The sequence below is a fragment of the Salvelinus alpinus genome, chromosome 15 (assembly GCF_045679555.1).
Source record: "Salvelinus alpinus chromosome 15, SLU_Salpinus.1, whole genome shotgun sequence".
Classification (NCBI taxonomy): Eukaryota; Metazoa; Chordata; class Actinopteri; order Salmoniformes; family Salmonidae; genus Salvelinus; species Salvelinus alpinus.
In genome coordinates, this window is record NC_092100.1 from 25,397,619 (window position 1) to 25,411,329 (window position 13,711).

General features: G+C 41.8%; 1 protein-coding gene across 1 annotated transcript in view; it reads right to left on the bottom strand.

The window, feature by feature from the left end:
• LOC139539783 (E3 ubiquitin-protein ligase znrf1-like) overlaps positions 1 to 11,647 on the bottom strand; it is a 47,695-nt gene extending 36,048 nt beyond the window's left edge. The window contains exon 1 of the mRNA XM_071343068.1: positions 10,391 to 11,647. Coding sequence (XP_071199169.1) covers positions 10,391 to 10,775 — 385 coding nt within the window. The 5' untranslated portion in view covers positions 10,776 to 11,647. The remainder of the gene's footprint in view (positions 1 to 10,390) is intronic.
• Positions 11,648 to 13,711: the final 2,064 nt, after the last annotated feature.

Consider the following 13,711-nt stretch of genomic DNA (forward strand, 5'->3'; position numbering starts at 1 on the left):
AGATAATGAGTGGGCTGGACATGCCGAGAGATTAGTTTGGATTGGTCTGCCATATAGCGTGTGTCTGTCTATTGGAGCTGGTCAGTATGTTTAGGTAATCATGTGGAATGTGGCTTTTAAATTGTTTTTTATTGTGTAGTAAAACTGCATAAACCTAATGTCAAGTTAAAGTGTACTGTTAGCTAGCTAACGTTAGCTGGCTAGCTCGCTAGCTAACGTTATGTGCATGCTCTCCACTTTCTGGAGGATCGAGTTTTGAAATCAGTGAAATTCGAGTATGATAGCTAAGGAGATGGAGAACTCACCAGTCTGGATTACATCATCAAACTAAGGGCAACGATGCATGGCATCAGATAGGAGACGCGTCCAACCATGATGTATACTGGTATGATTTTCAGATACTACACGTTTTTAATTTTGACAGAAAGTGGTTTCATTTCAAGTGTACTGTTAGCTAGCTAACGTTAGCTGGCTGTGTCGCTAGCTAACGTTATGTGTATGATCTTATTCTTCGTATCTCAGACACATTTGTTTGACTAGTTATAGCCATAGAACCTGGTTGGTTAGCTACCTGCAGATTCATGCAGGGTCGTAACATCATGAGTTGTGATTATGGTCCATTATTTAGCTAGCTAGCTACATGTCTTAACAAAAGACTCCACTCTAATTTTGACAAAGTATTTTCATTTCAAGTTAAAGTGTACTGTTAGCTAGCTAGCTAATGTTAGCTGGCTGGTTCGCAAACTAATGTTACGTCATGCGTTGGGATTCATTGTTTACCTTGCTAGCTATCTAGCTGCATTTCTTAACAATAGACTCTCGTCTTAGTATGCCAGAGTGCAGAATAACTAATGCATTTTTTAATGCTCAACACCCGTTGAATATGTACGGTGTCAGTAAACGTCGGCAACAAAGAGTCATATAATTGTTGCTAGCAGCACAGTTACAGTCACTAACACTCTGGATAACATGAAAAAAGCCTAACCAGCTCTGCTAGGGCGAGTATAGTGGTCAGAGTGATTTGTTCTCTCATTATGTGTCTGGAAGTAGCTAGCCAATGTTAGCCAGTTAGCTTTGGTGCTTGACTGTAGTTGTGAGGTCAGAGCTTTCGGAACAACCCTACATATTGGTCAGAGCGTCCAGTGTGCGCTCTGATCGCGAAACCACAGACAGAGCGATAGGGCGAGTAATGTTCAGTGAGCTGTTCTCTCTCTGTCTCTTAGATGTCTGGAAGAAGCTGGCAAGTTAGAACAGAACGGTTGGAGATGAGTGGGGCTAAGGCTTAAGAGGGTGTGAACAATGCTGAATGGGTGTAGACAAAGAAGGGCTCTCCAATAGTACTACCAAGACATTGAAAGACGGTTTTCTCAAAGGTGAGTTTACAAGTTGATCAACTTTCAAAGCAGAATTACTTTCCCATTGTTTCCTCAAATGCAGTGTATGATATACCATTTTGTAGCTCTGAGTCTCTACTTTTATCCAATGTAAAAAACTGAAATTCAAATGTTACTACGTACATAAGACCGAATCCAGGTGGTAAGTCAATCGATAGTAAGGCAATGGATAGTAAGGCAAGGTCATGCATCTGACATAATCTTTCACTCATGTGGCACAAACACCACTGCGTAATTACAATTAAATCAACTAATTTACTCCATAGGCCAAAACTGTGAATCTCTCTTCTCATTCAAGGAAAAATGTTAGCCAGATGAACCTGGGACTGAAACTTCAACTGGAAAACAAGGAAGGAAATGCAATGATATAGTTTTCTAGTTTCGAATGAATGAAGTACTAACTTTTAGACTTTCATTTCCAGATGTTCCCAAATACCTTCATCATGACTCATCCTCAGCTTCCAAGCCAACATACTATTTTCATTCATTGTAGCAATTCATTTAGACAAATGTTCTGCTTCTATCTTGAGCTTGAATTGACTTTATAGCAATCATGAATCTGTACGCTTCATGAACCATTCATCTCTAGTTTAATGAAATTCCGTGTTATATCCTGAAGCATTCTGCATAAATGATATATAATATTTGATGGTTGATATAGATTAGAATATCACAAAATAACATGTATTAGATCAAAGGAGTCGGTTTCAGTGGGTTTAAAATCCATGGATGCCTACCCACATGTTCTCTTAAGCCTTCCATAAACATCTATAGGGAGTCTTCACATTAAGAAGATGCCCTCAGGGGCAGATCATTGGATTTCAAAGTCCCAATATCAATATTCAGATACATATTTTAATATCACTCACTCAATTTGTGACAAACCGTCTCGATTCGGTCCTATGTAGCAACCTTTGAAATTGCATTTTCTACATTGGATAAAAGTAGAGACTCAGAGCTAGAAATTTGTATATCACACACTGCATTTGAGGAACAATTGGAGAGTAATTCTACTTTGAAAGTTGATAAACTTGCAACCCCACCTTTAAAAAAAATGGCCCTTGAATGTTTTGGTACACCTAGTGGAGCTCTTTGTCTACACCCATCCAGCATCGTTCACACCCTCTTAAGCCTTAGCCCCAACCATCTCTTTAAGGATTCACATGTGAAGCCATGTGCTGAACAGAGTGAGTAAGGTAGTGTAGAAAACAACCAAAGATTTCAAGACTAAAAGAGGTGTAAGTGGTAGCAAAGACACACTTTATCTAGTCCTTGACCTACAGTATATCCTAATCTGACTTTGGTGCAGGTCATGTTGTTCTTCACATTACCGTCTCTGGTAAACACACACTATATCAAATAAAAATCTAAGTTTGTCACATGCACAGGACACAGAATGTGTAAACAGTACAGTGAAATGGTTAATTGCATATTTGCCTAGTAGCATCATCAAAAATAGAAAGTGTCCAGATAACTATTGTATAAATATTATATGATTATTAGGTGATTTTTACCCAGACACACTGGGTCATGTGAAATAAATGCAATAACCACCCCCCCAGCCACATCTAGCTAAGTGGATGGGTCACTATTGTCTAGACATGTACACATGTTTCTGAAATACAATAGATGGCCATAATCATCCCCAGATACACCTGGCTAACTTGATGGGGCATGTAAACATCTGGCGAAGTGGAGTCTTTTGTTCAGACATGTAGCTAGCTAGCTAAATTATTAACCTAATGGTGCTTTCAAAACAACTGGGAACTTGGAAAAATACGAGGTCAAATCATGACGTCAGTGATCTTCAGGTCGGAAAGTAGAAACTCTAGAAAGAGGCCTGAGTTCCCGAGTTGGAATTAAGAGTTGGATGACCGTTCAAAGAGATTTTTCCCAGCCGGAGCTAGTTTCTTCCGAGTTCTCAAGTTGTCTTGAACGCACTGAAGTCAGAAGATCCCAGTTCTAAATTCAGAGATCCCAGTTGTTTTGGACACGGCAATAATCCCAACCAGGGCTGTTATGGTGATCGTATTACCGCCACACCGGCGGTCACGAGTCATGATGGCAGTCAAATTCCATGTGACTGTTTAGTCACAGTAATTAGGCTTCTCCAAGCTCTGATGCTGCTGATGGTCATTAGTATCCTACCAAACATGCTAACTTCCTGATACTCAGCACTCTATTGTCCCTCTAATCACGCTGACATCAATGACAACGTAATCAAATATCTATAGGCTATGCAATTGCATGAAAAAACAGAGTGATGGCCTCTATTAAAAATAGGAGGATCCCATCATCTTTCTATAGGCTAGGTCTACTATATTTATTTATCAACTTTAATAATATTAACCACATTGCTTCTATTTACAACAGGAGTATAGCCTACCTGGCTGGCATGCAAATGAACCACGGGAAAAGTGTCCTCCATTCGCTATTTAAGTGCACAGATTACATTAGGTGCATGATAATGGACCATTCTAAATCAAAACTAATTTCACACATATATTATTTAGTATATGGAATAGTGTGATGAGTGAATAGTGTGATGGGTGAATAGTGTGATGGGTGAAAATATTAGCTTGTGAATGATATATTATCAGTTTAAGGTAAGAAACAGCTCATGCTTTTTTTCTCGACTTCAAATCAAATCAAATCAAACCTCATGTATCCTAGCCCATAGGCCTATATGTTTTGATAAGGTTTGTATCACAACTAAAGTGGACAAATAACTTCTTAAAATTAAGCTTAATAATCTGCTTTACAACGGGTATAGAGCCCACTGGCATACATAAGCAGCATGTGAGTTTCAAATTTGGGGAAGATAATTTTCACCATAAAAATGCACCTTTATAATAAAAGCATTACATGCATAATTACATTTGTAGTCACTTTTGAGAATGGCGTTAACGCTTATAGCCTACTGCCGTGTGCACTTTGCTGCACTTATAATGTGAAGAAATAGCCAAATAGTTTATCACATTTTAAGCTAAACATTCTCATCTGTTGTATCAGGCTCATTGCTTAAAACAGGTTTTCTGATGCTAGTGGTTTTATTAATTTGGGATCTATCGCACCCCACAACTGTCCCAGACTATGTTTGGAATATTTATTTCTCACACAGAATAGGTCAACTTTTGTGCTATGGGGGATAGTAGATTGACATAGGCTAGCACTTTTGCAGTTCTTTAGGCCTACTCATCTTGTCGGCTGCCGAAAAGTAAATGTGGACAGTTCCTCCAATATCTTTACTATGCGCCTCGGAATTGGATAAGCACATGCGCAGTTGCGTCCCTGATGTATCCGTCTTCACTTGTAGCCATGTGAGTGAGAGGTGCTTCGGGCATGCAGCCGGGAGAAGGGAATTATAATTATTATATTCAGCCCAAGGGCACAACGGCCACTGGCCGCAAAAGGCATGGATTTTTTTAGTGGGCATTACGGCCACACAAAGCGGATGCAGCCGGGAAATTCGAGGCATTATCAAGTCTTTGTCAAATTGTGAACGAGAGACTGATGAAGTCTGTACAGCTTGCGCAAAACAACAAAGCAGAGCTCATGCCTTTCATGTCATCATTAGAGCTGTACCATGCAGCCTTAGAATGTATGAAAAATCTAAATATATAGCCCAACATTTTTATCACAACTAAATTTAGATAAATAACTGTACATGAAGCATACACTGTAGGAGCACCTGTTTCTTTGTTAACCGTTCAACACAGACTAGCCACATGTGTTCACTCCCTCAAATCGTTTGTAGAAAATATCCTTTTTATTTTATTCAGTTATATTCAACTGTATTCTTCATACTATAAAATAATAAACAAATAATGCCACGTAATTCTAAGCAAATCTTGTCCGCTAAATTAACTAGCGTAGCCCACAGCCATATGGCATAGCCAGATCAGGACCTAACATAAGGACAACTCAGAGTATGCTATTCTGTTCTTCTGAAATAGACTACATTTTCTTCATATCATGTTTCTTTAGACCTGTCTAAAATAAATAATGGATTTATTGTGATGGTGTAGGCTATATTACATGGATTTATTAGACTTTTTAAAATGTAGATGTTCCAAAGGTCTGCATCATTGGCTTGTAGGCTATGTGTGGAAACCAGGAGATGCTAAATGTGTTTATGTTAAGTAACAGTCAGTTAACATGAGACCGACAGTTATTTGCTTGACAATCACCAGTTTACAAAATTTCATGACCGCCACAGCCCTAATCCCAACTCATACTACTATTAATACAAACCGATTATCATAGCTAGCCACCACGCATGAATCTGCAGGTAGCTAAGGCTAACCAACTAGGTTCAATGTTAGCTAGCTAGCCAACATTAGGCTATAACTAGCAATGCAAATGGATTTCTGAGATACGAATAATATTACTAAAGAGATCATGCACGTAATGTAGCTAGCGAGTCAGCCATCTAACGTTAGCTAGCTAGCTAACAGTATGCTTTAACTTGCAATGAAAATTACTATCTGACAAAATTAGAAACGTGTAATATCTGAAAATGTAGCTAGCTAGACTCTTACCCGTATACATGGATGCTTCTCCCTCTCTGTCACAGATGCCATGGTTGGCCTTAGTTTGGAGATGTAATCCGGAGATTTTCGACTCCCTCCGCATACTTGCAATCAAATGCTATAATTTTCTCCATCTCCTTTGCTATCATATTCTGCTTACACCGGGCATTCCGCTTATTTCAAAACTCAGGCAAGTTCTTCCGTGACAACAACACAAATTCAGGGCAGCAATGTTGAGAGCACTATAGTAACACTTTTGCATTTTTTCTTGATATCTTTCCAAAAAGCTGCAGGAGAAAGTATTATCTACACATACTGAGCAGCTCATGTTATAGACCGAAGCATGCTACATGGCAGACCAATCCGAACTCATCTCTCGGCATGTCCAGCCCATCCATTATCTCAGGCAATCATGGCTAGCGGGAAGGTTCCTGTCTTTTTCATTTTATTTGTATATTTACAGATGGCATATATGTTTGTTATTAAGGCACATGAAAGTTCATATGTCCCAGAAAGCATTTCTGCCCCCCAAAAATGCATTTTGATAACAAATTAATGTTTACATTCAAATGCCTCTCCTGTGAAGTAGTGACATGCGACATACGCCTAGCTTCCTGTAACAAGTCACATTTATAAACACATTATAATACACAAAACACAAATATCATCAGCTAGTCCTGTCTGAATGTTCCTCTGCATTCTAAATGACATTCCACCGGATCAGTCCTTCTTCAGAGAATCACGTAGGGGAGTAATGGAGAAGGGAAGAGAGGAGAGGTGGAATGGTGGTAGACGGCCAGACATAAACTCAGTGACACACAACACAGAGGTTCAGGAGTAGTGTTATGAACAGAGAAGAGAGGCAGGCAGATAGACAGAACATTCATCCCAAATGGCACCGTATTCCTAATATAGTGCACTACTTTAACCAGAGCCCTATTGGCTCCCGTCAAAAGTAGAGCACTATATGGGGAATAGGGTGTCATTTGGGATGCACTCAGAGGAGAGAAGTCACCATTAAAGGTACAGATGGGAAGTCTGTGGCTGCCTCTAGCTCCTGCTCCAATCAAACGGCAGGCAAGCAGTGTGACAGCTAGCTCCCTGTAATACCCTGCTGTCTAGAAAGCCTCTGTCTCTCAGAAGAATAAACACCTTGCTGTTTCATGCCCTCTTTCTGTCATGTCAAGGACATCACTTGTTTACTGTCTATCACAGGTCATTAGACTAGACAACATGGATAAGCTTATTAAATGAGTGACCTTGTTTGTTTGTGTATGCCTGTGTGCATCTTCTTTCCACGTGTCTGGGCTGGTTGTCCCTCTAATGATGATACTAAATGCTGGAGTGTGTCAGCATATCTAGAGACCTGTTTAGTCCAGAATACAGGACATTATGCCCATACATGGACAGTAGCCATTTGATTACCTCACATCCAACTCAATCGCAACTCAGACAACTCTTTACCTTACCGGAAAGAACAGCAGTTTCCATGGAAACAGCTGAATGAGAGAGGTAAAGACGGAGAGTGAAATGGGGTGGAGGGAGCCATGAGAGAGACATACTGACCTATTGTTGTGTTCCTCACTAAACTCCTTGATTGCAGGAGGTGATGGGGCCTTCAATACAGGTGAAATGGGGGGTAGAGTGTGGGTAGGAGGGAGGTGTGTAATGGCATTGGGGTGTCGTGTGTGGGAGAGACTAGGGTATCATTACACAGTGAATGAGACTGCTTTGCTGTGATGGGAAGCACTGGGAAACGATGTGATTAAGGTTTGTGATGCTTAATGACATAGAAAGCATCCTGTGATCAGTGTGATGCTTGCTATACAGTGGCATCATCTGCTTTTGTGATTGACAGAGGCTAATGCCCCCTGCTACTGAAGTCAAAGGTTTATCTTTAGAAAGTCTCTGCTGTATAATGACAGGATTTAGTCCCTGCACCATGGCAACGGTTGCCACTGCCTTTGCCCTGGCCCCCTGTCCTTTTAATTGGCCAGTTGTTTGCACTTGTGGCGTCCTTTTATTAGAAAGGTCTGTCGGCTGTCACTCAACAACAGACTGGCTGTGAAACACTGGTGACAGGAAGTCTGTCAGAGGAACATGTCAAGCCGCTCTCTCCCTCTCTCTGTCTCTTCCCTCTCTCCCTCCTTTCCTCCATCTCTCCCTATCTCCCTTCTTCCCTTCTTCCCTCTCTCATCCTCTGCATCTTGATGAAACAAGTGTGTGAGGATATTGTGAGGGTGGTAAGGAGCAAGCAAGTGTTCATCTTGAAAATAGCAGTGACAAGAAACGTGGTTGTCACAGACGCAGCAACAGAAACTCCTCACTTAGCCATCCAGTGTGTGTGTGTGTGTGTGTGTGTGTGTGTGTGTGTGTGTGTGTGTGTGTGTGTGTGTGTGTGTGTGTGTGTGTGTGTGTGTGTGTGTGTGTGTGTGTGTGTGTGTGTGTGTGTGTGTGTGTGTGTGTGTGTGTGTGTGTGTGTGTTGGAGTCTGTGTGTGTTGGAGTCTGTGTACACTGTGCTGAGACATTGGGAGAAGAGACAGAGATAGAGAAAGAGTGTGTGTGAGGGGAAGGGAAAACATAAATAAATTGAGAATGACCTATATTGTTGAATTCCGCTGCCAGACAGTTCAGCACAGATCTTCAGATGTTCAGTTCAGCACATCCCATCATTCCTAAAAGACTTGCCACTAAAACCCAGCCACAACACTGTGTGTCTACAGTAGTATGCGTGTGTATGTGTTCATGTGTGTTATCATCATTATTTACATTTAAATTAAAATGGCGGTGTACACAAGTGAATGATTGCTTATGGCTTTAATTTTAGAACAATTACATTGGCTTCTGCTCAAAGAGAGTTCAGTCAGTGCCTCTGCTCTGCTCAAATCGGTGAGTGATTACTTAGCTCTGTGATGGGTGAGTGAGCACCATGGGTCTATCACAGGAGGAGAGATTACACAGACCATTGCTAAGGAGTCTCTAATCTGAGAGTGCATAACAACAACAGTAGGTGAGCAATTTACTAAGTGACAATGTAGACGGGACTCTGTTCAGGAACTGCATCAGTGAAACTGTTTGCTGCTGGATCAAGCAGTTGGCTATCAGAATGAGGTTTCCTGCCAGGATCAGACTAATCAGCAGTCATACAATATTAATAAGAGTATTAATGGAGTATCAATGAGGCTGCATGGAAAAGGGCAGGCCAAAACTGTCCAGTTGGTAAATATCAGAAGGCTCAGTAATATTTGTAATGCTTCAAGCCTAAGAAATGTGTGTGGTGTGTGGTGTGTGGTGTGTGGTGTGTGGTGTGTGGTGTGTGGTGTGGTGTATGGTGTGTTGTGTGTGTTCGTGCGTGCGTGCGTGCGTGTGTGTGTGTGTCGGCATGTAATACCATTGTCATAGGGGATTTCTGATGTGACCTTGTGTCAGACTTTTGGTTTTAAAGTATGAATTACATTGTTTATTATGCTGCAGAACTGTCTACTGTCTACCTGCCATGGTGGCACCTCACCAGAGTCTTTCATGCTTTGCAGACCGTGAGTACTGTTTCTAGTTTGACTAATCAATTGAACGCCACAATATGTCTGACCAATGCTCCACCGAGATAAGAGAAATGCTACAAGAAATTTCCAGAAAATATATATTTTTAATGGTTCTTTCAATCAATTCTGCAATTCCACAGTCAAATCCATACTATGATAGGAGTGTGACCACACCAGACTTGAGAGTTTGAAATTGGTAGAATTTAAGTTCTGGTGTCTCTGTCTTCCTTCTACCCCCCCCCCCCCCCCCCCCCCCCACACACACTCCCTCACCACTTCCCAAGGGCACTTGACGGAGGCACCTGTGATCAGCCTTATTAATAGCCATTTTACAAAGAGGACAGAGAGAGACTCCATGTCTTGAAAACAGGGCTGAATTATGTACCATAGCCTTATCCTTTATGGGAGCGTCTCAGTCATCAAAAGGAACAGCAGGGTCACCTAGCGATATAAAAGGCAAACAGTCTGGATGTTGATGCCTGACATTCCCTCCTGTGGGTTGCTGGTTTGGGCTTTGGTAATGAGTGCCTGGGGACCTGAGTCAGTGTCGTCAGTATTCTGCAGCTCAGGCCCTGACAAGCCCAGTCAGTGAGACATATTGTGGTCTGAGGTAAACAGATGATAGCTGTGCCCTCCCCCCCAATAAGGTACATAAGATACAAAAGGTCAGACACTCAATGAATCCCTGATTAACTGCCCTGATGCACACACATGCGCACACACACACACACACACACACACACACACACACACACACACACACACACACACACACACACACACACACACACACACTAATTCATTAATGAAGTTCCATGGATGGCAGGGAAGTTTGCTGATGACATCGAGGCCTAATGTCATTGTAAACCCTGATAACTGTGATGTGTGCAGCCAGCCATGGGTGGCTGTGTTGATACTTACCACTGTGGGCGCTAAACCATCGGGGTGCAATGTGCAGGGGTAAGGTGTCTGCCAATGACCCTCGGGAGCCCAGATAGAGCATACCATCTGTGTGATGCCCGCTGCCTGTTTCCTGGTAGCCATTACCATGGGCGGTGTTAGTGCCAGACCCACCTCCGGCCCTGTCCGAGTCTGTTCCTCTGGGGGTATAAAACCCAAAGGGCACCGTAGGACTATGTTCTATGCCCATCCCAGCCACAGAACTCACTGAGCGACTGCGTAACCCCATAGTGCCACTTGGTCGGTAGTGCCCAAAGTGGGCCGAGGGTGGCACTGCGTTGTCATCCGCCGAGACACCGTGAAAAGCACCCCGGGGCCGCCCTGCCGTACTCTGCTTGCCCCCCATCCAAATCGCCCGATAAAATTGGGTGGGGGCTGTTGAAACAGGGCTCCGCAAAGAGTCGAGAGCCGTCACTGGAATCGCCCCCGACACGCCTGTCTGCAGTGCACTTGATCGCCCCTTGCCAGGGACAAAACGGCAGCTTTAAAAAATCCCGGTTGTCAAGTCTGACTAAAGCAGCTGTGTATAACAGACGCAACAGCCCATTTCCCTGACAGGAACATGAGCGACTCGAATGTTTTGATTCAGCTCAACAGAGAAAAACTATCATTTATAGGAGGATGATGTCAAATTAATGATAGAAAAACAACTCCCCTTGATGAAGATAAGCTAAACGCAAGACGTTTTCCCCTCACAACGAATGACAGGACAGCCTGCTCCAAATCACAACAGGGATGATGACAAGCACAAAGCGCAACAACGGTTCCGACAGTCGCGCTTCTCTGCAGTAGGCTAGGCTACCCCCCTTTAATGTTATTATTTTTGTCTTGAAGACTGGTTCAGCTGATCATAACCATAGCCATGACAACTGTTGCTGTCTGTCTGCCAGTCTGTCTTTCCAACGACGTACGTGTGTCCGGGTCCGCTTGTTCTCCGGTTCCCGGAGATTTGGGTCAATGTATGCCGCTCCCCTGCATTCTCATATCCGCGCGCTCGCTCTCACTCCTTGCTGCTGGTAGACAATGGAGGCGTTCAGTGCGCATACTCGGATTAACAATGTAACGCGTGTGAATAGGGAATATACAGTAGTCTATATATATTCTTAATCACGAGGAATTGAATATAATATTGTCCTAATTGTCTGTTTATCTTTTAGAAATCCAATGAAGGCGCTTGTCTGGCTCGCCCCAGGCTACCATGTCAGACGAACGCAGTGTGAGCAGAGGACAGAGATTGATATGAGCTAGTAACGCTGTCATAACCAAGTTAACATGCAGATGGCACAGCATTCATATACGTTTTTTTTAACCAAATGCTGAATTATTGAGATTGTTGACAAATGGCAATTAGCAGCCTAAATGTATTTCCCCCAAATAGGCCTACTTGTTATTGGCATGAATTTATCACGCAATTAGCATACAACTGTTTATTACTGCTTCTTAAACTATAAATAAAAAAAACTATAAACACTATTAACCATTAACAAACCCTTTATAAACGGTACGTAAATTATTACTGCCTCTGTTTGCTATTAATGAGAAAACTATTAATCATGCATGCATCAAAGTTGAAAGACAAATTATATACCATGAACACATCGTGTGTGTGTGGAATGTATCAGTATGATGAGGATGATCTCTTGGATTTAGGCTAATGAGCAGGTTTGAGTGACAGCACAGTCAGTCACTCCCATTCACTCCTGCAGAATAAAGCCAGTCTAACACACAGATTCTCTGATTCTCATATCTGAGGTCAAATAACCCAATTTAGGACATCATTGTTGATGTATAGTCATTGCTGCTGCATTAAACATACACACACGCACAGACATACTGTACGCACACACACACACACACACACACACACACACACACACACACACACACACACACACACACACACACACACACACACACACACACACACACACACACACACACACACACACACACACACACACACACACACACACACACACACACACACACACACTAATTAAAATGCCAACCTGGCCCTCATACCTTCATGGACACTTAATCCCCAGCTTCCTATTGGCTCATTCAATCATCCCTTCTCCTCTCCCTTGTAATTATTGCCCAGGTCGTTGCTGTAAATGAGTATGTGTTCTCAGTCAACGTACCTGTTAAAATAAGAGTAAAATAAATCAAAACAATTAGGGAAATCTACCAACTGCTTTTTAAGAAGGGGCAATTCCATGGTAACAGAATGATGCTGAGACTCGAATTCTTTCACTGTAAAATGTATGTCAAAATGCAGATGCAAAGTTTGGTAACAGAATCAGGGCACAAAGAGCACAACCCATCATTATGTTACTAATCTTTGCATCTGCACGGTTCTTCAAGTGATTTTGTAAAATCTTCTGTGGAAATTGTTTAAAAGTAGTCCTTGTTTATAGAGTTGTATGGTTTGTTTAACCTTGCAATCATTGGTTTTTGTTTGACATACATTTAAAGTGAAACATCTGAGTCTGAGGATCATTCTGTTATCATGGAATTGCTCAAAGGTAGCCCAACAGGCAGCAAGATGGCGCTATTATTCCTTTTAAGTTGTTTGTCATAGGTTGTTTTGACAATATTCTGTTTTTTTTGCTTGCCAAAATTATAATACAATTTGTTTTTTATTCCCAAAATTATACTAGCATACTCCTGTCTGAACATACATGAATAAAATAATTTAAAATACTACACCAGAGAGCATCATTTAGCCACAGAGGATCAATAGCTTCTAAAAAATAGCTGTGGAAAACATTTTATAGTAAGCACTTACTGTCATGAAGGCTGCGATTTGGGCAGCGCTTGCCAAATATAGAACAGCTTGTTGCATTGTGGCCATAGACATATAATCCATAGAAGGATTTTGGAACCTGTAACCCCGGCACTTTGACTGTTAAACTCATGTGTACCCTAGAAATGGTTGCCAATCCTGATTTGACTGGAAACTGCATCTATGGATTATATTTCTATGGTTGGTTGTGGCTGTCAATTAGCTTTTGCAAATTTCAAAATACAATCACGAGAAAATCGTAGGCATACAGTTTGGAAAGCAAATGCCTACTGCTGAAAATACATTACTAATCTGCCTGTAGAAGCTAACCACAATTTTTTGAGTGATTCTGAGCGAACAGCGCTGTTTTTCAAAGTAACTTATTTTAAGATAGGCTATTGATTGGCACGAGCGCATCGGCCATGACAGGTGAGTAGCCTAGGGTTCATCTTCATCATTGGGTGAGTCAGTGTCACTGGAAAGTCTATTTTGTAGCC